This window comes from Ranitomeya imitator, chromosome 2 (genome assembly GCF_032444005.1).
Source record: "Ranitomeya imitator isolate aRanImi1 chromosome 2, aRanImi1.pri, whole genome shotgun sequence".
Lineage (NCBI taxonomy): Eukaryota > Metazoa > Chordata > Amphibia > Anura > Dendrobatidae > Ranitomeya > Ranitomeya imitator.
The window spans coordinates 148799889-148826868 of NC_091283.1; the positions used below are offsets into that span (position 1 = coordinate 148799889).

Below are 26980 nucleotides of genomic sequence, written 5' to 3' on the forward strand. Positions count from 1 at the left end.
CTGCCTCCTTCATCTACACCTGGCTCTCCTGCCTCCTTCATCTACACCTGGCTCTCCCGCCTCCTTCATCTACACCTGGCTCTCCCGCCTCCTTCATCTACACCTGGCTCTCCTGCCTCCCTCACTTGCACCTGGCTCTCCTGCCTCCTTCATCTACACCTGGCTCTCCCGCCTCCCTCACCTGCACCTGGCTCTCCTCCCTCACTTGCACCTGGCTCTCCTGCCTCCTTCATCTACACCTGGCTCTCCCGCCTCCCTCACCTGCACCTGGCTCTCCTCCCTCACCTGCACCTGGCTCTCCTGCCTCCCTCACTTGCACCTGGCTCTCCTGCCTCCTTCATCTACACCTGGCTCTCCCGCCTCCCTCACTTGCACCTGGCTCTCCTGCCTCCTTCATCTACACCTGGCTCTCCCGCCTCCCTCACCTGCACCTGGCTCTCCTGCCTGCCTCACTTGCACCTGGCTCTCCTGCCTCCTTCATCTACACCTGGCTCTCCCGCCTCCTTCATCTACACCTGGCTCTCCCGCCTCCTTCATCTACACCTGGCTCTCCTGCCTCCCTCACTTGCACCTGGCTCTCCTGCCTCCTTCATCTACACCTGGCTCTCCCGCCTCCCTCACCTGCACCTGGCTCTCCTGCCTGCCTCACTTGCACCTGGCTCTCCTGCCTCCCTCACTTGCACTTGGCTCTCCTGCCTGCCTCACTTGCACCTGGCTCTCCCGCCTCCCTCCCCTGTACCTGACTCTCCTGCCTCCCTCATCTGGCTCATCTGCACCTGGCTCTCCAGCCTCCCTCACCTGCACCTGACTCTCCTGCTCCTGCCTCCCTCATCTGGCTCATCTACACCTGGCTCTCCTGCCTCCCTCCCCTGCACCTGGCTCTCCTGCCTCCCTCCCCTGCACCTGACTCTCCTGCTCCTGCCTCCCTCATCTGGCTCATCTACACCTGACTCTCCTGCCTCCCTCCCCTGCACCTGGCTCTCCTGCCTCCCTCCCCTGCACCTGACTCTCCTGCTCCTGCCTCCCTCATCTGGCTCATCTACACCTGACTCTCCTGCCTCCCTCCCCTGCACCTGGCTCTCCTGCTCCTGCCTCCCTCATCTGGCTCATCTGTACCTGGCTCTCCTGCCTCCCTCATCTACACCTGGCTCTCCTGCCTCCTTCATCTACACCTGCCTCCCCTGCCTGCCTCACTTGCACCTGGCTCTCCTGCCTGCCTCACTTGCACCTGGATCTCCTGCCTCCCTCCCCTGCACCTGACTCTCCTGCTCCTGCCGCCCTCATCTGGCTCATCTGCACCTGGCTCTCCAGCCTCCCTCACCTGGCTCTCCAGCCTCCCTCACCTGGCTCTCCTGCCTCCCTCACTTGCACCTGTCTGCCCTCCTGCCCCCCCTCCCTGCTCTGGGAGTCAGTGGGAACCTGCAGGAGCTGACCGCTAGGGGAGCTCCGACTATACTGGTCAGACGCTGCTCTGTATATACTGAAAGTAGGAGGCTGACTGTGCAGGTCGGAGGAGGAGCTGGCAGGGAAAAAAGCACTGACAGAATTTGGGATTCAGAGTGTGCAGTGACGCCCCTGTCTGCAGATGTGGGCAGCGCTGCACCGGCGGCTGCTGTGGAGGACTACAGGTGTCAGCAGCGGTATACAGGACAACCGCTTTCGTTTCACTACAAAAGTCGGAATCGCTCGGACTCGCTGACGTCACGGGAGGGGCGGAGCTAGTTTATCATCCCGTTGCTGTAGTAACCACTGCATTCTCGCGGAGTTTGCTTTCAGCCAAATATGGCGGCGTCCATAGAGGAGCTGCTGTCTGCTCTGACGGGACCCTCCGAGCCCACAGAGGCGCTGAGGAGCCTGAAAACGGCGGCGCTGGCCCTGCCCCTGAGCGCCCTGAGAGAGAGGGTCCCGGAGCTGCACTTGGGGGTCGTCTTCTCCATTATGGGAGGCAGCGACAGGTGAGAAGCGGAGCCCGGTTATACATATATAAACACACGAGGCTGAAGTTGGTTTCTTTTTCGTTCAGTTTCTTATTCGGAGCTGAAGTTGGTTACTTATTTGTCAGTTTCTTATTCGGAATGTTTTTGTTTTCTGTTTTTTGTAGGTTAAAGGGAACCTGTCACCCCGTTTTTTGAGATTGAGATATAAATACTGTTAAATAGGGCCTGTGCTGTGCGTTACTATGGTGTATGTAGTGTACCCTGATTCCCCATGTATGCCGAGAAATACATTACCAAAGTCGGCGTTTTCGCCTTTCAATCAGGCTGGTCTGGTCAGGTGGGCGTGTTCACAGCGTTCTTTTCTTCCCCAGGTTTCCGTTGGTGGCGTAGTGGTGTGCGCATGTCCAAGGTCCGGATTCCCTGTGCCCACGTGAAGACACAGCGCGCGATCTGCGCTGTCATTCCTTTCATCGGTGCGGGCGGCCATCTTCCTGGGGCCGCGCGTGCGCAGATGTAGTGCTCTGCTGCACGGGGCTTCAGGAAAATGGCCGCGGGATGCCGCGCGTGCGCAGAAGAGATCGCGGCGGCCATTTTCCCAAAGCCGAGATGCAAACTCGGCTTTGGGAAAATGGCCGCCGCGATCTCTTCTGCGCACGCGCGGCATCCCGCGGCCATTTTCCTGAAGCCCCGTGCAGCAGAGCACTACATCTGCGCACGCGCGGCCCCAGGAAGATGGCCGCCCGCACCGATGAAAGGAATGACAGCGCAGATCGCGCGCTGTGTCTTCACGTGGGCACAGGGAATCCGGACCTTGGACATGCGCACACCACTACGCCACCAACGGAAACCTGGGGAAGAAAAGAACGCTGTGAACACGCCCACCTGACCAGACCAGCCTGATTGACAGGCGAAAACGCCGACTTTGGTAATGTATTTCTCGGCATACATGGGGAATCAGGGTACACTACATACACCATAGTAACGCACAGCACAGGCCCTATTTAACAGTATTTATATCTCAATCTCAAAAAACGGGGTGACAGGTTCCCTTTAAACAACAAAAAATAGGGGACGGACTAAACTGCATATTGGGATTATGGGATGATGGGCTGCAATACTAGACTCCACCAATAGATGGCAGCACATTTTACAAATGCAGCCCAGGAAATAACTTCTTGTAATATAGCAAGAAGGGAATTCAATGGAAATACTTAAATGAATCAGAACATCCACAGGGCTGGATTAAAGTTTAATAATAGAACCAGGGAAAAAAGATTGTAACTATATGGGATTATGTGTAGAATATCGGGTAACACACGCCTGGTGATATATCTCATCAACATCTCATAGGAATATGAGTATAACTATTGATCTGTATGGGGATTATGGGTGAAATATCACAAATACACATGCCCAGGAACATACTTCATCTACTTCTGATAGGAATATGAGTATATCTATTGTTCTGTATGGGGATTATGGGTGAAATATCACAAATACACATGCCCAGGAACATATTTCATCTACTTCTGATAGGAATATGAGTATATCTATTGTTCTGTATGGGGATTATGGGTGAAATATCACAAATACACATGCCCAGGAACATATTTCATCTACTTCTGATAGGAATATGGGTATAACTATTGTTCTGTATGGGGATTATGGGTGAAATATCACAAATACACATGCCCAGGAACATATTTCATCTACTTCTGATAGGAATATGGGTATAACTATTGTTCTGTATGGGGATTATGGGTGAAATATCACAAATACACATGCTCAGGAACATACTTCATCTACTTCTGATAGGAATATGAGTATATCTATTGTTCTGTATGGGGATTATGGGTGAAATATCACAAATACACATGCCCAGGAACATATTTCATCTACTTCTGATAGGAATATGAGTATATCTATTGTTCTGTATGGGGATTATGGGTGAAATATCACAAATACACATGCCCAGGAACATAATTCATCTACTTCTGATAGGAATATGGGTATAATTATTGTTCTGTATGGGGATTATGGGTGAAATATCACAAATACACATGCCCAGGAACATAATTCATCTACTTCTGATAGGAATATGGGTATATCTATTGTTCTGTATGGGGATTATGGGTGAAATATCACAAATACACATGCCCAGGAACATAATTCATCTACTTCTGATAGGAATATGGGTATAATTATTGTTCTGTATGGGGATTATGGGTGAAATATCACAAATACACATGCCCAGGAACATACTTCATCTACTTCTGATAGGAATATGGGTATAATTATTGTTCTGTATGGGGATTATGGGTGAAATATCACAAATACACATGCCCAGGAACATATTTCATCTACTTCTGATAGGAATATGGGTATATCTATTGTTCTGTATGGCGATTATGGGTGAAATATCACAAATACACATGCCCAGGAACATAATTCATCTACTTCTGATAGGAATATGGGTATAACTATTGTTCTGTATGGGGATTATGGGTGAAATATCACAAATACACATGCTCAGGAACATACTTCATCTACTTCTGATAGGAATATGAGTATATCTATTGTTCTGTATGGGGATTATGGGTGAAATATCACAAATACACATGCCCAGGAACATATTTCATCTACTTCTGATAGGAATATGGGTATAACTATTGTTCTGTATGGGGATTATGGGTGAAATATCACAAATACACATGCCCAGGAACATATTTCATCTACTTCTGATAGGAATATGGGTATAACTATTGTTCTGTATGGGGATTATGGGTGAAATATCACAAATACACATGCTCAGGAACATACTTCATCTACTTCTGATAGGAATATGAGTATATCTATTGTTCTGTATGGGGATTATGGGTGAAATATCACAAATACACATGCCCAGGAACATATTTCATCTACTTCTGATAGGAATATGAGTATATCTATTGTTCTGTATGGGGATTATGGGTGAAATATCACAAATACACATGCCCAGGAACATAATTCATCTACTTCTGATAGGAATATGGGTATAATTATTGTTCTGTATGGGGATTATGGGTGAAATATCACAAATACACATGCCCAGGAACATAATTCATCTACTTCTGATAGGAATATGGGTATATCTATTGTTCTGTATGGGGATTATGGGTGAAATATCACAAATACACATGCCCAGGAACATAATTCATCTACTTCTGATAGGAATATGGGTATAATTATTGTTCTGTATGGGGATTATGGGTGAAATATCACAAATACACATGCCCAGGAACATACTTCATCTACTTCTGATAGGAATATGGGTATAATTATTGTTCTGTATGGGGATTATGGGTGAAATATCACAAATACACATGCCCAGGAACATATTTCATCTACTTCTGATAGGAATATGGGTATATCTATTGTTCTGTATGGCGATTATGGGTGAAATATCACAAATACACATGCCCAGGAACATAATTCATCTACTTCTGATAGGAATATGGGTATAACTATTGTTCTGTATGGGGATTATGGGTGAAATATCACAAATACACATGCTCAGGAACATACTTCATCTACTTCTGATAGGAATATGGGTATAATTATTGTTCTGTATGGGGATTATGGGTGAAATATCACAAATACACATGCCCAGGAACATACTCCATCTACTTCTGATAGGAATATGGGTATAACTATTGATCTGTATGGGGATTATGGGTGAAATATCACAAATACACATGCCCAGGAACATAATTCATCTAATTCTGATAGGAATATGGGTATAATTATTGTTCTGTATGGGGATTATGGGTGAAATATCACAAATACACATGCCCAGGAACATACTTCATCTACTTCTGATAGGAATATGGGTATATCTATTGTTCTGTATGGGGATTATGGGTGAAATATCACAAATACACATGCCCAGGAACATAATTCATCTACTTCTGATAGGAATATGGGTATAATTATTGTTCTGTATGGGGATTATGGGTGAAATATCACAAATACACATGCCCAGGAACATACTTCATCTACTTCTGATAGGAATATGGGTATAACTATTTTTCTGTATGGGGATTATGGGTGAAATATCACAAATACACATGCCCAGGAACATACTTCATCTACTTCTGATAGGAATATGGGTATAACTATTGTTCTGTATGGGGGTTATGGGTGAAATATCACAAATACACATGCCCAGGAACATACTTCATCTACTTCTGATAGGAATATGGGTATAACTATTGTTCTGTATGGGGATTATGGGTGAAATATCACAAATACACATGCCCAGGAACATAATTCATCTACTTCTGATAGGAATATGGGTATAATTATTGTTCTGTATGGGGATTATGGGTGAAATATCACAAATACACATGCCCAGGAACATACTTCATCTACTTCTGATAGGAATATGGGTATATCTATTGTTCTGTATGGGGATTATGGGTGAAATATCACAAATACACATGCCCAGGAACATACTTCATCTACTTCTGATAGGAATATGGGTATAATTATTGTTCTGTATGGGGATTATGGGTGAAATATCACAAATACACATGCCCAGGAACATACTTCATCTACTTCTGATAGGAATATGGGTATAACTATTTTTCTGTATGGGGATTATGGGTGAAATATCACAAATACACATGCCCAGGAACATACTTCATCTACTTCTGATAGGAATATGGGTATAACTATTGTTCTGTATGGGGATTATGGGTGAAATATCACAAATACACATGCCCAGGAACATACTTCATCTACTTCTGATAGGAATATGGGTATATCTATTGTTCTGTATGGGGATTATGGGTGAAATATCACAAATACACATGCCCAGGAACATACTTCATCTACTTCTGATAGGAATATGGGTATAACTATTTTTCTGTATGGGGATTATGGGTGAAATATCACAAATACACATGCCCAAGAACATAAATCATCTACTTCTGATAGGAATATGGGTATAATTATTGTTCTGTATGGGGATTATGGGTGAAATATCACAAATACACATGCCCAGGAACATACTTCATCTACTTCTGATAGGAATATGGGTATAACTATTTTTCTGTATGGGGATTATGGGTGAAATATCACAAATACACATGCCCAGGAACATACTTCATCTACTTCTGATAGGAATATGGGTATAATTATTGTTCTGTATGGGGATTATGGGTGAAATATCACAAATACACATGCCCAGGAACATAAATCATCTACTTCTGATAGGAATATGGGTATAATTATTGTTCTGTATGGGGATTATGGGTGAAATATCACAAATACACATGCCCAGGAACATACTTCATCTACTTCTGATAGGAATATGGGTATAACTATTGTTCTGTATGGGGATTATGGGTGAAATATCACAAATATCACAAATTCATCTACTTCAGGAAATATGTTCCTGGGCATGTGTATTTGTGATATTTCACCCATAATCCCCATACAGATCAATAGATATACCCATATTCCTATCAGAAGTAGATGAAATATGTTCCTGGGCATGTGTATTTGTGATATTTCACCCATAATCCCCATACAGATCAATAATTATACCCATATTCCTATCAGAAGTAGATGAAGTATGTTCCTGAGCATGTGTATTTGTGATATTTCACCCATAATCCCCATACAGATCAATAGATATACCCATATTCCTATCAGAAATAGATGGAGTATGTTCCTGGGCATGTGTATTTGTGATATTTCACCCATAATCCCCATACAGAACAATAGTTATACCCATATTCCTATCAGAAGTAGATGAAGTATGTTCCTGGGCATGTGTATTTGTGATATTTCACCCATAATCCCCATACAGATCAATAGATATATCCATATTCCTATCAGAAGTAGATGAAATATGTTCCTGGGCATGTGTATTTGTGATATTTCACCCATAATCCCCATACAGATCAATAGATATACCCATATTCCTATCAGAAGTAGATGAATTATGTTCCTGGGCATGTGTATTTGTGATATTTCACCCATAATCCCCATACAGAACAATAATTATACTCATATTCCTATCAGAAGTAGATGAAGTATGTTCCTCGGCATGTGTATTTGTGATATTTCACCCATAGTCCCCATACAGATCAATAGTTATACCCATATTCCTATCAGAAGTAGATGAAGTATGTTCCTGGGCATGTGTATTTGTGATATTTCACCCATAATCCCCATACAGAACAATAGATATACCCATATTCCTATCAGAAGTAGATGAATTATGTTCCTGGGCATGTGTATTTGTGATATTTCACCCATAATCCCCATACAGAACAATAGTTATACCCATATTCCTATCAGAAGTAGATGAAGTATGTTCCTGGGCATGTGTATTTGTGATATTTCACCCATAATCCCCATACAGAACAATAGTTATACCCATATTCCTATCAGAAGTAGATGAATTATGTTCCTGGGCATGTGTATTTGTGATATTTCACCCATTATCCCCATACAGAACAATAGATATACCCATATTCCTATCAGAAGTAGATGAATTATGTTCCTGGGCATGTGTATCTGTGATATTTCACCCATAATCCCCATACAGAACAATAATTATACTCATATTCCTATCAGAAGAAGATGAAATATGTTCCTGGGCATGTGTATCTGTGATATTTCACCCATAATCCCCATACAGAACAATAACTATACCCATATTCCTATCAGAAGTAGATGAAGTATGCTCCTGGGCATGTGTATTTGTGATATTTCACCCATAATCCCCATACAGAACAATAGTTATACCCATATTCCTATCAGAAGTAGATGAATTATGTTCCTGGGCATGTGTATTTGTGATATTTCACCCATAATCCCCATACAGAACAATAGTTATACCCATTTTCCTATCAGAAGTAGATGAAGTATGTTCCTGGGCATGTGTATTTGTGATATTTCACCCATAATCCCCATACAGAACAATAGTTATACCCATATTCCTATCAGAAGTAGATGAATTATGTTCCTGGGCATGTGTATTTGTGATATTTCACCCATAATCCCCATACAGAAAAATAGTTATACCCATATTCCTATCAGAAGTAGATGAAGTATGTTCCTGAGCATGTGTATTTGTGATATTTCACCCATAATCCCCATACAGAACAATAATTATACCCATATTCCTATCAGAAGTAGATGAAGTATGTTCCTGAGCATGTGTATTTGTGATATTTCACCCATAATCCCCATACAGAACAATAGATATACCCATATTCCTATCAGAAGTAGATGAAATATGTTCCTGGGCATGTGTATTTGTGATATTTCACCCATAATCCCCATACAGATCAATAGATATACTCATATTCCTATCAGAAGTAGATGAAATATGTTCCTGGGCATGTGTATTTGTGATATTTCACCCATAATCCCCATACAGATCAATAGATACAGTGGGGCAAAAAAGTATTTAGTCAGTCAGCAATAGTGCAAGTTCCACCACTTAAAAAGATGAGAGGCGTCTGTAATTTACATCATAGGTAGACCTCAACTATGGGAGACAAACTGAGAAAAAAAAATCCAGAAAATCACATTGTCTGTTTTTTTAACAATTTATTTGCATATTATGGTGGAAAATAAGTATTTGGTCAGAAACAAAATTTCATCTCAATACTTTGTAATATATCCTTTGTTGGCAATGACAGAGGTCAAACGTTTTCTGTAAGTCTTCACAAGGTTGCCACACACTGTTGTTGGTATGTTGGCCCGTTCCTCCATGCAGATCTCCTCTAGAGCAGTGATGTTTTTGGCTTTTCGCTTGGCAACACGGACTTTCAACTCCCTCCAAAGGTTTTCTATAGGGTTGAGATCTGGAGACTGGCTAGGCCACTCCAGGACCTTGAAATGCTTCTTACGAAGCCACTCCTTCGTTGCCCTGGCGGTGTGCTTTGGATCATTGTCATGTTGAAAGACCCAGCCACGTTTCATCTTCAATGCCCTTGCTGATAGAAGGAGGTTTGCACTCAAAATCTCACGATACATGGCCCCATTCATTCTTTCATGTACCCGGATCAGTCGTCCTGGCCCCTTTGCAGAGAAACAGCCCCAAAGCATGATGTTTCCACCACCATGCTTTACAGTAGGTATGGTGTTTGATGGATGCAACTCAGTATTCTTTTTCCTCCAAACGCGACAAGTTGTGTTTCTACCAAACAGTTCCAGTTTGGTTTCATCAGACCATAGGACATTCTCCCAAAACTCCTCTGGATCATCCAAATGCTCTCTAGCAAACTTCAGACGGGCCCGGACATGTACTGGCTTAAGCAGTGGGACATGTCTGGCACTGCAGGATCTGAGTCCATGGTGGCGTAGTGTGTTACTTATGGTAGGCCTTGTTACATTGGTCCCAGCTCTCTGCAGTTCATTCACTAGGTCCCCCCGCGTGGTTCTGGGATTTTTGCTCACCGTTCTTGTGATCATTCTGACCCCACGGGGTGGGATTTTGCGTGGAGCCCCAGATCGAGGGAGATTATCAGTGGTCTTGTATGTCTTCCATTTTCTAATTATTGCTCCCACTGTTGATTTCTTCACTCCAAGCTGGTTGGCTATTGCAGATTCAGTCTTCCCAGCCTGGTGCAGGGCTACAATTTTTTTTCTGGTGTCCTTTGACAGCGCTTTGGTCTTCACCATAGTGGAGTTTGGAGTCAGACTGTTTGAGGGTCTGCACAGATGTCTTTTTATACTGATAACAAGTTTAAACAGGTGCCATTACTACAGGTAATGAGTGGAGGAAAGAGGAGACTCTTAAAGAAGAAGTTACAGGTCTGTGAGAGCCAGAAATCTTGATTGTTTGTTTCTGACCAAATACTTATTTTCCACCATAATATGCAAAAAAAATGATAAAAAAACAGACAATGTTATTTTCTGGATTTTTTTTTCTCAGTTTGTCTCCCATAGTTGAGGTCTACCTATGATGTAAATTACAGACGCCTCTCATCTTTTTAAGTGGTGGAACTTGCACTATTGCTGACTGACTAAATACTTTTTTGCCCCACTGTATACTCATATTCCTATCAGAAGTAGATGAAGTATGTTCCTGGGCATGTGTATTTGTGATATTTCACCCATAATCCCCATACAGATCAATAGATATACTCATATTCCTATCAGAAGTAGATGAAGTATGTTCCTGGGCATGTGTATTTGTGATATTTCACCCATAATCCCCATACAGATCAATAGTTATACCCATATTCCTATGAGATGTTGATGAGATATATCACCAGGCGTGTGTAACCCGATATTCTACACATAATCCCATATAGTTACAATCTTTTTTCCCTGGTTCTATTATTAAACTTTAATCCAGCCCTGTGGATGTTCTGATTCATTTAAGTATTTCCATTGAATTCCCTTCTTGCTATATTACAAGAAGTCATTTCCTGGGCTGCATTTGTAAAATGTGCTGCCATCTAGTGTTGGAGTCTAGTATTGCAGCCCATCATCCCATCATCCTATAATCCCAATATGCAGTTTAGTCCGTCCCAAAAAATAGGCATCACAATAATAAAAGACAATGCAGTGAGGTGTCCTGATGTGAATACACTTAAAAACAGCTACAAAAACAAAACTGGCACAAAAATGGGCATCATAGTTGGCACCAAATAGCGCTAAAAAAAGGGTTAAATGCCTTTGGGCCACTGATCTCACACTGCAGACATATAGAACAGGGCGCCCCACATCAAAGCCAGTTATTTCCAGCCTGGCCCAAATGCGTTCTCCACATCAGAACTGGCATCAAAGTGGGAAGACAGTCAATTTCAATAAGTAACATGTTTTTAAGGGGTTAATTGCCTTTGGGCCACTGATCTGACACTTAAAATGCACAGATAGTGATGCCCTGCATCAAACCCAGGTCCCTCCAGCCTGGCCCAAATGGGTTCTGGGCACTAGAACTGGCATCAAATTGGGAAAACAGCCCATTTTCACAGATTTGAATAAGTAGCTGATGTTTTTAAGGGGTTAAATGCCTTTGGGCCACTTATACCACAGTGCATACATATAGAACAGGGAGCCTCACATCAAATCTAAGTCCATCCAGCCTGGCCCAAATGGCTTCTGGGCATCAGAACTGGCATCAAAGTGGGCAAACAGCCCATTTTCACACATTTTAATAAGTAACTGATCTTTATAAGGGGTTAAATGCCTTTGGGCCACTGATCTGACACTTAAAATACACAGGTAATGATGCCTCGCATCAAACCCAGGTCCCTCTAGTCTGGCCAAATAGGTTCTGGGCATCAGAACTGGCATCAAAATGTGCAAACAGCCCATTTTCACACATTTGAATAAGTAACTGATGTTTATAAGGGGTTAAATGCCTTTGGGCCACTGATCTGACACTTAAAATACACAGGTAATGATGCCTCACATCAAACCCAGGTCCCTCTAGTCTGGCCCAAATAGGTTCTGGGCATCAGAACTGGCATCAAAATGTGCAAACAGCCCATTTTCACACATTTGAATAAGTAACTGATGTTTTTAAGGGGTTAAATGCCTTTGGGCCACTGATCTGACACTTAAAATACACAGATAGTGATGCCCTGCATCAAACCCAGGTCCCTCCAGCCTGGCCCAAATGGGTTCTGGGCACTAGAACTGGCATCAAATTGGGAAAACAGCCCATTTTCACAGATTTGAATAAGTAGCTGATGTTTTTAAGGGGTTAAATGCCTTTGGGCCACTTATACCACAGTGCATACATATAGAACAGGGAGCCTCACATCAAATCTAAGTCCATCCAGCCTGGCCCAAATGGCTTCTGGGCATCAGAACTGGCATCAAAGTGGGCAAACAGCCCATTTTCACACATTTTAATAAGTAACTGATCTTTATAAGGGGTTAAATGCCTTTGGGCCACTGATCTGACACTTAAAATACACAGGTAATGATGCCTCGCATCAAACCCAGGTCCCTCTAGTCTGGCCCAAATAGGTTCTGGGCATCAGAACTGGCATCAAAATGTGCAAACAGCCCATTTTCACACATTTGAATAAGTAACTGATGTTTATAAGGGGTTAAATGCCTTTGGGCCACTGATCTGACACTTAAAATACACAGGTAATGATGCCTCACATCAAACCCAGGTCCCTCTAGTCTGGCCCAAATAGGTTCTGGGCATCAGAACTGGCATCAAAATGTGCAAACAGCCCATTTTCACACATTTGAATAAGTAACTGATGTTTTTAAGGGGTTAAATGCCTTTGGGCCACTGATCTGACACTTAAAATACACAGATAGTGATGCCCTGCATCAAATTCAGGTCCCTCTAGTCTGGCCCAAATGGGTTCTGGGCACCAGAACTGGCATCAAATTGGGCAAACGGCCCATTTTCTTAGATTTGAATAAGTAACTGATGTTTATATGAATGCATATAGAACAGGGAGCCCCACATCAAAAACAAGTCCATCCAGCCTCGCCCAACTGCTTTTCGGCTTTGCCCGCAGTTGGGCAAAGCATACTGCGCAGGAGGCAATTTGAAGGCACACGCGCGGGACCTGTACGCGAACAACGCTATTCACAGAACGGAATGCGTACAGCACGCCGATTTGGGGTGGGCACAGAGGCCAGAACCAACGCCCATCGGACCGATGATATTTCCATACAGTGCAGGAGCAATATAAAAGGTTCTTATGGGGGATTCATGGGGAGTCGGGGGGTTCACAAGTAGTTGGGGAATGTATAACTCACACTCTATTAGATGATATTTTTAGTTGATAGGCAAAAAAATGGTGACAGGTTCCCTTTAACCCCTTAAAAACAGAACCCATTTGGGCAAGGCAGGATGGACCTGTTTTTGATGTGGGACTCCCTGTTCTATATGTATGCACTGTGGTATCATTGGCTCAAAGTCATTTAACCACTTAAAAACATCAGTTACTTATTCAAATCTAAGAAAATGGGCCGTTTGCCCACTTTGATGCCAGTTCTGGTGCCCAGAACCCATTTGGGCCAGGCTGGAAGGACCTGGGTTTGATGCGAGGCATCATTACCTGTGTATTTTAAGTGTCAGATCAGTGGCCCAAAGGCATTTAACCCCTTATAAACATCAGTTACTTATTAAAATGTGTGAAAATGGGCTGTTTGCCCACTTTGATGCCAGTTCTGGTGCCCAGAACCCATTTGGGCCAGACTAGAGGGACCTGAATTTGATGCAGGGCATCACTATCTGTGTATTTTAAGTGTCAGATCAGTGGCCCAAAGGCATTTAACCCCTTAAAAACATCAGTTACTTATTCAAATGTGTGAAAATGGGCTGTTTGCACATTTTGATGCCAGTTCTGATGCCCAGAACCTATTTGGGCCAGACTAGAGGGACCTGGGTTTGATGCGAGGCATCATTACCTGTGTATTTTAAGTGTCAGATCAATGGCCCAAAGGCATTTAACCCCTTATAAAGATCAGTTACTTATTAAAATGTGTGAAAATGGGCTGTTTGCCCACTTTGATGCCAGTTCTGATGCCCAGAAGCCATTTGGGCCAGGCTGGATGGACTTAGATTTGATGTGAGGCTCCCTGTTCTATATGTATGCACTGTGGTATAAGTGGCCCAAAGGCATTTAACCCCTTAAAAACATCAGCTACTTATTCAAATCTGTGAAAATGGGCTGTTTGCCCACTTTGATGCCAGTTCTGATGCCCAGAACCCATTTGGGCCAGGCTGGAGGGACATGGGATTGATGCAGGGCATCACTATCTGTGTATTTTAAATGTCAGATCAGTGGCCCAAAGGCATTTAACCTCTTAAAAACATCAGTTACTTATTCAGATGTGTGAAAATGGGCTGCTTGCCCACTTTGATGCCAGTTCTGGTGCCCAGAAGCCATTTGGGCAAGGCTGGATGGACCTGTTTTTGATGTGGGGCTCCCTGTTCTATATACATGCACTGTGGTATCAGTGGCCCAAAGTCATTTAACTCTTTAAAAGCATCAGTTACTTATTGAAATGGCCAAAATTGACTGTCTGCCCACTTTGATGCCGGTTCTGATGCAGAGAAACCATTTGGGCCAGGCTGGAAATAACTGGCTTTGATGTGGGGCGCTCTGTTCTATATGTCTGCAGTGTGAGATCGGTGGCCCAAAGGCATTTAACCCTTTTTTTTGCGCTCTTTGGTGCCAACTTTGATGCCCATTTTTGTGCCAGTTTTATTGTTTTTGTAGCTGTTTTTAAGTTTATTTACATCAGGACACCTCACTGCATTGTCTTTTATTATTGTGATGCCTATTTTTTGTTGTTAAACCTATAAAAAACAGAAAAGAAATAAATTCCGAATAAGAAACTGACGAATAAGAAACCAACTTCAGCCTCGTTATAAACACACACCCTCAGTTCACCCCAATATACAGCAGAGCCTGTGTGTATATACCATGTACCCCAATATACAGCAGAGCCTATGTGTGTATATGCCATGTACCCCAATATACAGCAGAGCCTATGTGTGTATATACCATGTACCCAATATACAGCAGAGCCTGTGTGTATATATCATGTACTCCAATATACAGCAGAGCCTGTGTGTGTATATACCATGTACCCCAATATACAGCAGAGCCTGTGTGTGTATACTATGTACCCCAATATACAGCAAAGCCTGTGTGTATATACCATGTACCCCAATATACAGCAGAGCCTGTGTGTGTATACTATGTACCCCAATATACAGCAAAGCCTGTGTGTATATACCATGTACCCCAATATACAGCAGAGCCTGTGAGTGTATATACCATGTACCCCAATATACAGCAGAGCCTGTGTATATACCATGTACCCCAATATACAGCACAGCCTGTGTATATACCATGTGCCCCAATATACAGCACAGCCTGTGTATATATACTGTGTATATGCATTGTACCCCAATATACAGCAAAGCCTGTGTGTATATATACCATGTACACCAATATACAGTGGAGCCTGTGTATATATACTGTGTATATACCATGTACCCCAATATACAGCAGAGCCTGTGTGTGTATATACCATGTACCCCAATATACAGCAGAGCCTGTGTATATACAGTGCACCCCAATATACAGCAGAGCGTGTGTGTATATACCATGTACCCCAATATATAGCAGAGCCTGTGTGTATATACCATGTTGTACCCCAATATACAGCAGAGCCTGTGTATATACAGTGCACCCCAATATACAGCAGAGCCTGTGAGTGTATATATCATGTACCCCAATATATAGCAGAACCTGTGTATATACCATGTACCCCAATATACAGCACAGCCTGTGTATATACCATGTGCCCCAATATACAGCACAGCCTGTGTATATATACTGTGTATATGCATTGTACCCCAATATACAGCAAAGCCTGTGTGTATATATACCATGTACACCAATATACAGTGGAGCCTGTGTATATATACTGTGTATATACCATGTACCCCAAATATACAGCAGAGCCTGTGTGTGTATATACCATGTACCCCAATATACAGCAGAGCCTGTGTATATACAGTGCACCCCAATATACAGCAGAGCGTGTGTGTGTATATACCATGTACCCCAATATATAGCAGAGCCTGTGTGTATATACCATGTTGTACCCCAATATACAGCAGAGCCTGTGTATATACAGTGCACCCCAATATACAGCAGAGCCTGTGTGTGTATATACCATGTACCCCAATATACAGCAGAGCCTGTGTATATAGCATTTACCCGAATATACAGCAGAGCCTGTGTGTATATACCATGTACCCCAATATACAGCAGAGCCTGTGTGTATAAATACCATGTACCCCAATATACAGAGGATGCCTGTGTATATATACTGTGTATATACCATGTACCCCAATATACATATGATATACTCATATGACCTTTCATGTTGTTCATCTATAAACATTTGGGTTTTTTAATTGTTTTTAAATCACGTCTTGTTTTGCTTGTCTAATTTGGATTAAAGATAATTTTGTTAAATCTTGTATATTCAATGGTGATCCTTGCCTTCCCGCTACTTTCTTTGATTACTTACATTTCTTTAGCGTGTGGTCAGTGATCCCATTTACTTATATTTATAGTAGTGCCCTCAGTTTTTGTCTATACTATACCATGTACCCCAATATACAGCAAAGCCTGTGTATATATACCGTGTATATACCATGTACCCTAATATACAGTGGAGCCTGTGTATATATGCAGCGCACACCAATATACAGCAAAGCCTGTGTGTGTATATACCATGTACCCCAATATATAGCAAAGCCTGTGTGTGTATATGGCATGTACCCCAATATACAGCATACTGTGTGTATAAACCACTTGCCACAATATACAGCAGAGCCTATGTGTATATACCATGTACCCCAATATACAGCAGAGCCTGTGTGTGTATATACATTGTGCCACAGCAGAGACTGTGTGTGTGTGTGTATATATTGCTCAAAAAAATAGAGGGAACACTAAAATCCCACATCCAAGATATCACTGAATGAAATATTCCAGTTGTAAATCTTTATTCATTACATAGTGGAATGTGTGGAGAACGATAAAACCTAAAAATGATCAGCGTAAAGCACAACTAATATCCCTCGAAGGTCTGGAGTTGAAATGATGCTCAAAATCAAAGTGGAAAATAAAGTTACAGGCTGATCCAACTTCAGTGGAAATGCCTCAAGACAAGGAAATGATGCTCAGTAGTGTGTGTGGCCTCCACGTGCCTGTATGACCTCCCTACAACACCTGGACATGCTCCTGATGAGGCGGTGGATGGGCTCCTGAGGGATCTCCTCCCAGACCTGGATTAAAGCATCCGCCAACTCCTGGACAGTCTGTGGTGCAATGTGACGGTGGATGGAGCGAGACGTGATGTCCCAGATGTATTCAATCGGATTCAGGTCTGGGGAACAGGCGGGCCAGTCCATATCTTCAATGCCTTCATCATACAGGATCTGATGAAACACTTCAGCCACATGAGGCCTAACATTGTCATTCATCAAAAGGAACCCAGGGATCAGTGCACCTAAATTTGGTCTCACGATGGGTCTGTGCAGTCCTCGAAAGAAATGCCTCCCCACACAATTACTGACCCACTGCCAAACCAGTCATGCTGGAGGATGTGGCAAGCAGCAGAACGTTTTCCACGATTTCACCAGACTCTCACGTCTGCCGCATGTAGTCAGTGTGAACCTGCTTCTCCTCCATGAAGAAGTTTCCTTCTTTTTAAAGAAAAGAAGGAATCTTACAAAAAAGCCAGTGTGAATCCAGTCACCCAACAGTCAGGAGGCGTGATGAAGTAGCAACAAAACATGCGTTGGGGCGACTGGATTCACACTGGCTTTTTTGTAAGTTTCCTTCTTTTCTTTAATTTTTTTTTTTACATGATTTAAGCTAGGTTTGATCATTTGCAGCGCTTTTCCAGTGGCCACACATGTATGTTTGGTTGCTATTCAGCCTTCATAGTGATAAAGCCATGAATAGTGGTATTATTTGCATTTGTTTCCTTACTTGATGTATTTAAGGTGTGTTGTACCGTAATCCCATAGACACTTCACTGAAGGAAATTTAGTAGCAATTTTTGTCACCTTGCACAATTAATGGTTTACATAATTTTGCACTTTATTTATTCAGCCAGTGTGTTCCTTTCATTGTAGCTTGGCAGCCTCTGTATTTTATTGCTATTTATAAAAAAAATATTTTATGTGATTTAAGAAAAATTTTATATTTTGGATTACATTCTATGAGCATTTTTGGTCTTTTTTGATTGACGTTTCAAATATGAGTTGACTTCTCTGTATAAAAAAATTGTGATATTTGTTGTGGGCATTTTTGTGTTTAATATTAAGTATATACAGGCTGGGCCATTTATATGGAGACACCCAAATGAAATAGGAATGGTTGGTGACCCAGATCGATGCGCTGAATTTGCAGAATGGGCAAAACAAAAATGGGAGCAGGACCCTCCGTTTACACAGAACATTATGTTCAGTGATGAGGCAACCTTTTTTGGGTGGGCCATTTATATGGATACACTTAAATAAAATGGGAATGGGGACCGTTTTCTTGCGTAGGGTGTCTTGCATTGAAATCTGCTGCAATGACCCGAGTACTGCATTCACCAGACATCAACACAATTTCTATCCGCTCCTCACATGTTAACCTCTGCGACATGTCAATGGCAGTAAACAAAGAGAAAGTTGTAAATAACTCCTGAAAGAATAAAGTTACATAATACCAAGCACACCATTGTTTTTCTTCTTAAATTCTCAATAAGTTTGATGTCACATGACCCTCTTCCCATTGAAAAATATAAAGTTGGATCCAAAATGGCCGACTTAAAAATGGCCGCCATGGTCACCACCCATCTTGAAAAGTTTCCCCCTCTCATATACTAATGTGCCACAAACAGGAAGTTGATATCACCAACCATTCCCATTGTATTTAGGTGTATCCATATAAATGGCCCACCCTGTATATAACCATTAATAGGTGGGGATGATTGCATAGTAAACATTAATGTATAAAGTGATATAAGTAATTGCACGGATCCTTTATACAGATGCATATTGGTAGTACATATAAAGTAGAGTGGATGGGATTTATAGAAATCCCATGCTCACTGTGCTTCTATTTAATGTGCACCAGCTGTGCAGGTTTGCGACCCGCAGCATGTCAATTATCTGCAGCCAGCTGCGTCCAAAACACTTGATATTTCTTGATCGTTGGCATATAGCCTTATTATTCTCCTCATGGTCCTGGTGTCTCCACTTTCCTCAGGGAGCAGGTCGCTTTGTGTGTTGTGATTCTGGAAAGATTCCTTCAAGCCTCTGATCCACTTCACATCTCCCGGAATTACAAGGAAGAACTTCACCGGGGGCTGTACCACCCGGAGGACACTGTGCGACTGCTGGCTGTATCACAGGTGATTGGTGGGGACCGTGATGTGTAACTGATAAGCATGGGAGGTCCGGGCTATATCACAGGTGATTGGCTTGCGTCCGGGGCTATATCACAGGTGATTGGCTTGCGTCCAGGGCTATATCACAGGTGATTGGCTTGCGTCCAGGGCTATATCACAGGTGATTGGCTTGCGTCCAGGGCTATATCACAGGTGATTGGCTTGTGTCCAGGGCTATATCACAGGTGATTGGCTTGCGTCCAGGGCTATATCACAGGTGATTGGCGTGAGTCCTGTCTATATCACAGGTGATTGGCGTGGGTCCTGTCTATATCACAGGTGATTGGCTTTCGTTCAGGGCTATATCACAGCTGATTGGCTTGCGTCCAGGGCTATATCACAGGTGATTGGCGTGGGTCCTGTCTATATCACAGGTGATTGGCTTGCGTCCAGGGCTATATCACAGGTGATTGGCTTGCGTCCAGGGCTATATCACAGGTGATTGGCTTGTGTCCAGGGCTATATCACAGGTGATTGGCTTGCGTCCAGGGCTATATCACAAATGATTGGCTTGCGTCCAGGGCTATATCACAGGTGATTGGCTTGCGTCCGGGGCTATATCACAGGTGATTGGCATGGGTCCTGTCTATATCACAGGTGATTGGCGTGGGTCCTGTCTATATCACAGCTGATTGGCTTGCGTCCAGGGCTATATCACAGCTGATTGGCGTGGGTCCTGTCTATATCACAGGTGATTGGCTTGCGTCCAGGGCTATATCACAGGTGATTGGCTTGCGTCCAGGGCTATATCACAGGTGATTGGCTTGTGTCCAGGGCTATATCACAGGTGATTGGCTTGCGTCCAGGGCTATATCACAAATGATTGGCTTGCGTCCAGGGCTATATCACAAATGATTGGCTTGCGTCCAGGGCTATATCACAGGTGATTGGCTTGCGTCCGGTGCTATATCACAGGTGATTGGCTTGCGTCCGGGGCTATATCACAGGTGATTGGCTTGCGTCCGGGGCTATATCACAGGTGATTGGCTTGCGTCCGGGGCTATATCACAGGTGATTGGCTTGCGTCCAGGGCTATATCACAGGTGATTGGCAGGGGCCAGGATGTGTGAAACATGAGCCGTAGGGGTCTAGATTATATCACAGGTGATTGATGGGGGTGAAGATTGTCTGACAAATGAGCAATGGGGGTCCAAATAAATCGTTGTTGTACTCAGCAAATCTTTTTCATCGTAGGTCGGGAAGATTGTGGAAAGCTCGGAGGCGATGACAGAAATCCTGAACAATCTGGAACTACTGAAACAAATGATTTTGTGCCTTGGAGAAGACAAGATTGCAGTGGCGAAGGAGGTGAGCGCTGTGACTTAGAAGAGGTGGAGAAAAGATCGCTTATTAACAGATTACTTGGAAAACTAACAATCAGATTTCTATTTCCGACTTCAGCCGACAGTCCCCCATTTCTTAGTCTATAGCGTTTTATGATCCCTGCTTTGTCTTTGCTCTTCAGGCCATTGCGTCCCTCTCCAGGATCGCTCGCAGCTTGCCAGGGTTACAGCTGCTGTTCGGGAGCAACTTGTTAGCCGACCTGAGATCGGTGATGGGTGTCAGTGACGTTGTTCGTTACCGCGTGTATGAGGTGGGTGCACAGGATTTTTTTCTAGCTGAATGTCACCCTCTGCTGAGAAGCGTACTTTCTACTTATGTCTGCTGCTTATATTGAAATTTGTTTCACTATTTTTGGGGGGAGTATTTCTGACCTTATGACATGGCTATCCTGGAGTGGTGATTATTAATGTCTTTGGCCTCTCCTCATAGCTGGTGGTGGAGATCTCGTCTATGTCTGCTGAGTCTCTGAGCTTCTGTGCCAATAGCGGCATTCTGCCCCAGTTACTGGAGGAGCTCACAGGGGACGACGTTCTGGTCCGGTGAGTGCTGATCCCTTCCTGTATATATCCGTGGGCCTGTAGACTGAGCACTTGATGTGTATCTTGTGTCTGGTTCTGCAGGGTAACCTGTGTAGAGATGGTCACCACGCTAGCAGGCACACTTCATGGGCGCCAGTATCTTGCCCAACAAGGAGTCATTGACAAGATATCAAATTTGATAGTTGGAGCAGACTCTGACCCGTTCTCGGGGTTCTACTTGCCAGGTGACAGTCTCAAGTGCTCTTTATTTTTTGGTTTATTTTCTGCTCGTCAGTCTCCTGATACAATTTGTGGTTCATAGGATTGGTGAAGTTCTTTGGAAATCTAGCAATCATGGAGAGTCCACAGCAGATCTGTGAGCATTACCCTGCTTTCTTGCAAAAAGTGTTTGATATGACAGAAGGTCATGAGACCACCATGATTGGTGTAGCAGTGGACACACTTGGGGTACTGGGTTCTAACCTGGAAGGAAAACAAGTTTTACAGAAAACTGGTAAATTCTGCATTCATCTGTATGGGAGTTGAGCTACATGTCTAGATGTGCATGGCCATATTTCCCTCCATCTTTGCCCCACTCCCTGCTCTATTCCCCTTTGTTTTTTGCTGTCCCTCCCTCTTTTTTTACACTTTCTATCTATTTATGTTCACTTTCTCTCTCTTTCCCTCTACGTTTTGCTCTCTCTTCTTCCTTCGTTCGATTGCTCGCTCTTTTTCCGTCCCTTTCTCTCTGGTTCACTTGATTGCTGTCCCTCTTTTGCTCTCTGGTTTGTTCACTTGGTCTCCATTTCTCCATTCCTGGTTCACTTGCTCTCCCTCCCTCCATTCCTGGTTCACTTGGTCTCCATTTCTCCATTCCTGCCTCACTTGCTCTCCCTCCCTCCATTCCTGGTTCACTTGCTCTCCCTCCCTCCATTCCTGGTTCACTTGCTCTCCCTCCATTCCTGGCTTGCTCGCTCTCTCTCTCCCTTTCTTGCTGGTTCACTTACTCTCCCTCCCTACCTCCCTGGTTTGCTCACGCTCCCTACCTTCCGGCTCGCCCTACGTTCCTGCTCGCCCTCCCTCCCTGCTTTGCTCGCTCACCCTTCCTCCCTCCCTGCTTTGCTCGCTCACCCTTCCTCCCTCCCTCCCTGCTTTGCTTGCTCATCTTCGCTCCCCAGTTTGCGCTCTTGCTCGCTCTCTCTCTACCCGTTTCGTTAATTCTTTTGTTTGGTTGCACACTTTCTCTCCCCGATTTGTTCGTTCGCGCTCTTTTTTTTTTTCTCATTCTCTATCGCACTTTTCGCACTCTCATTTGTTTGTTTTGCTCTCCCTCCCACCCTGGTTGGTTCTCTCCATCTCTCTCCTTCCCTGGTTGGTTTGCTTGATCTCTCTCCCTTCCTCCCTGGTTCGCCTGCACTGCCAATAATTCTAACTGAACACTGTTCTAATTTTTATATCTCGTCATTTCTTTTATCAGGAAGCAGATTTATTAATGTTTTCAGGCGAATCGGACACCATGCGAAAAATGCCCCCACAGAGCTAAGGGTGCGATGTTTGGACGCCATTTCCTCCATTGTGTTCTTACCGGTACGTGTTATCCAGAATCAGTGATGTGTTATGCTCCGTCCTCTCCCGTTTTCATACTGTCCTCCTCATTTCCTGTGTGATGATCTTCTTCAGCCAGATAATCATACTGACGATCTTCTTGCCATGTCTGAATCCTGGTTCGAGTGTTTGTCCAACCAGCCGATGGAGATGTTCCGCAGCATCGCCTCCCAGCCGTTTCCAGAGCTGCACTGCGGAGCTCTGAAGGTTTTCACTGTGAGTTTCCCTTTAACAGCTGACTCCCCTGTACAGTTCACACAACTTAGGCCATGGGGGCCTGGACTGCAGAGCACATCAGGTTCATAATTCAGAGACCTGGGAAAGCTGGGTAGCAACCTCCTGAGGGCAGTTGTGTAAGCCAAATTGTTACCCAGCATTCCCAGAAACCGGAAAGATTAAAAACAACTAAGTGATTGTGTCCTAATGGGAGTTGTTTGCCGTCTCCTTATAGGCCATCGCCAACCAGCCCTGGGCACAGAGGATGATGATAGACAATCCGGGATTTATGGAGTACATTGTGGATCGAACAGTCGACCCAGACAAAGACTCTAAAGATGCCAAGTATGAACTTGTAAAAGCTCTGATCAGTGCCAAGACCACGGCTGAAGTGTTCGGGAATCAGCATTACCTGAGACTGCGCGCCTATCACAGGGAGGGCCCCTACTATGTGAAAGCCGTGTCCTCCGTGGCCGTGGAAGGAGCAGAGTAGGTTACAGACTAGTCTTCTCAGGACATCGCTGTGGCAAGAGGGAAAAAAATGGCCAGGAGGAACAGACACTGGTGTCGGCAATCGCCACTCTCTCTAGCACTTGTGTACTTTTCTGTGGGAAATCTAGATCTTTCTTAGAGCCAGGCTGTGCTGTCTGCTCTTCTGGTTACGGGGGGCGAGGATAGCAATAGAGGATTTGGCCTGTGAAGATCTCAGCAGTGGTCACATGGCACTTACTCTAGATGACCTCTCCTGACTTGTCAGAGGATGGATACAGCTGAACTTTCCCTCTAATCATGGTATAATGAAAACAATATTTTTATTACACAATGACCTATCTGACCCATATGACCTATAGTCATAAAATATTAAGCTTTCAAAATGCTGTATAAGATTGTGTGCTTTGTCCCTTGTTTGACGCCCCCTACTGTCCTTGTTATCTGGTATTGCAGCTCGGCTCCGTTCATGTTAATGCCAGATACATGCAGGGCATGAACTCGTACCTCTTCTTATAATCTCATAGGTTATGATCTGTGTGAGTTATTGTGCTAGGGAAAGAATACATATCATAATGTGGCCTTTATTTTATCCCACATGAAAAAGGGAAAAGGGCCTTCATAATTAACCACTTAAACCATTTTATGTATAAAAACCATATGTTCTACTATATAAACCACAGATTTACTATAAAATTATAGTAATAAGGCAAACAGGTGCCTATTGTGCGAGGGACCACACCCCAAACAGCCTTTAAATGTGTATAGTTTGAAACATTTTTTTAAATACATTTTTAGGTTTTCACAGAAATTAGTAATTCAATAGGCAGTATAGGAATGTTATGTAAGAGTACCTAGTTGCGTACTGCAGGACCATGTGCTTTTCTATAAAGGTGCAAGTGCATAGAGAAAAGTAGGTTTGTATATACCTCTTCACCTCTTTCCGACATCGGGCTTAATAATATGCTGATGTCGGACACCATCCCTATGGTGTGGGCTCCGGCGGTGAGCTTACATCTTTTCCGGCACGTGCCAGCTGTTTTGAACAGCTGACCTGTGCCCACAACAGCCGCAGGTGGAATCGCGAACCACCCATGGCTGTTAACCTGTTAAATGCCGCTGTCAAACTTTGACAGCAGCATTTAACACGTGTTTCCGGCAAGCGCGCTGGAAATCCCGCCCATCAGCGCCTGTGTCACATGACCACGGGTCGCCGATGGGTTGGCATGACATCCAGAGGTCTCCAGCAGTTGTCTCTGTTGGATTGCTATGAGCGTCGCCCAGTGGTTGGCACTCATAGCAAGTGAGCAATTCTGCTACATACAGGTGATCTGAGTATCGCCTGTATGTAGCAGAGGTGATCAGTATATGGCAGTTTCTAGTCTTCCATGGAGACTATTGAAGCATGCCAAAAGTAAAAAAAAATAATAAAAAAAAAATAAAATTAAAATATAAAAAAATTTCAAATCACCCCCCTTTTGCCCCATTCAAAATAAAACAATAAAAAAAAAAATACGCATATTTGGTATTGCCGCCTTCAATATTGCCCGACCTATCAATAAAAAAAGGATTAACCTGATTGCTAAATGGCGTAACATGAAAAAAAGTAAAAACGCCACAATTACTTTTTTTTGGCCGCCGCAACTTTGTAAAATGCATAACGGGTGATCAAAAGATCGCATCTGCACCAAAATTGTATCATTTAAAAATGTCAGCTCGGCATGCAAAAAATAAGCCCTCACCTAACCCGAGATCATGAAAAATGGAGACGCTACGGGTATCGGAAAATGGCGCTATTTTATTTTTTTTTTTTTAACAAACTTTGGATTTTTTTTTAACCACTTAGATAGAAAAAAAAGAACCTAGACATGTTTGGTGTCTATGATCTTAGAATGACCTGGAGAATCATAATGGCAGGTCAGTTTTAGCATTTGGTGAACCTGGCAAAAAAAGCAAAGCAAAAAAAACAAGTGTGGGATTGCACTTTTGTTTGCAGTTTCATCACACTTGGAATATTTTTCCCATTTTCCAGTAGAGAATATGGTAAAACCAATCATGTTGTTCAAAAGTACAACTCGTCCCGCAAAAAACAAGCCCTCATATGGCCATTTTGACCAAAAAATAAAAAAGTTATGGCTCTGGGAAGAAGGGGAGCAAAAAACGGCCTCTAGAAGGTTTGTATGCAAGTGACTGAATTCACATATATAGCCAAGTATGAAACAGAGCGGTGAATATTCGGTGACTGTGCTTCCTTTAGTGTGCAACTAGGTACTCCTGCAAAACATTCCTATACTGCCTTTTGAATTTCTAATTTCTTTGAAAACATAAAAATTGATAAAAAAAAATTTCAAACTATATATATTTAAAGGCTATTTGCTGTGTGGTCCCTCACACAAGAGGCAATGTGTGGTTAATATAGTAAAATGTATGGGTTTTATACATAAAAATCCACCTTTTGTGTCTCCCCTTTTCCTCATAGTTGTAAGCTTGCGAGCAGGGCCCTCATTCCTCTTGGTATCTCTTTTGATCGATGTGTTTATTGTTATGCTGTAATGTCTATTGTCTGTACAAGTCCCCTCTATAATGTAAAGTGCTGTGGAATATGTCGGCGCTATAGAAATAAAATTATTATTATAAAAATGTTTAAGTGGTTAATTATGTAGGCCCTTTCCCCCTTTCATGTGGGATAAAACAGAGGCCACTTTATGATATGTATTCCTATGTATAGTACCACATTACTTGGTCACTCCTTCTGATCTCATAGGGAAAGAATAAACCTGGGTGAGGAATAGATGCACATATCATTCTGGGAATATTCTTCTTCCTCCTGCAACAAATTTCTCCAGGAAGATGGAGAAACAAGGTATTTATGGACTGACTTAAGTATTGCTGTGTGTAACAACA

At 43.2% G+C, this 26980-nt stretch overlaps 1 protein-coding gene across 1 annotated transcript; it reads left to right on the plus strand.

Annotated features, from left to right (window-relative positions):
• Window positions 1-1461: 1461 nt before the first annotated feature.
• PSMD5 (proteasome 26S subunit, non-ATPase 5) lies at window positions 1462-26716 on the plus strand. The gene is made up of 10 exons (XM_069747436.1): window positions 1462-1955; window positions 19724-19868; window positions 21099-21212; window positions 21370-21498; window positions 21678-21787; window positions 21869-22011; window positions 22089-22280; window positions 23244-23353; window positions 23447-23587; window positions 23823-26716. The coding sequence occupies exons 1-10, from the start codon at window positions 1783-1785 to the stop codon at window positions 24078-24080; spliced, it is 1515 nt and encodes a 504-aa protein (XP_069603537.1). The 5' UTR covers window positions 1462-1782; the 3' UTR covers window positions 24081-26716.
• Window positions 26717-26980: the final 264 nt, after the last annotated feature.

Coding starts and splice junctions, on each gene's coding strand:
- PSMD5 (XM_069747436.1), top strand. CDS start 1,783: ATGGCGGCGTCCATAGAGGAGCTGCTGTCTGCTCTGACGGGACCCTCC. Junction 21,788..21,868: donor GGGGACGACGTTCTGGTCCG/GTGAGTGCTGAT, acceptor CTGGTTCTGCAG/GGTAACCTGTGTAGAGATGG. Junction 23,354..23,446: donor CCTCCATTGTGTTCTTACCG/GTACGTGTTATC, acceptor GATCTTCTTCAG/CCAGATAATCATACTGACGA.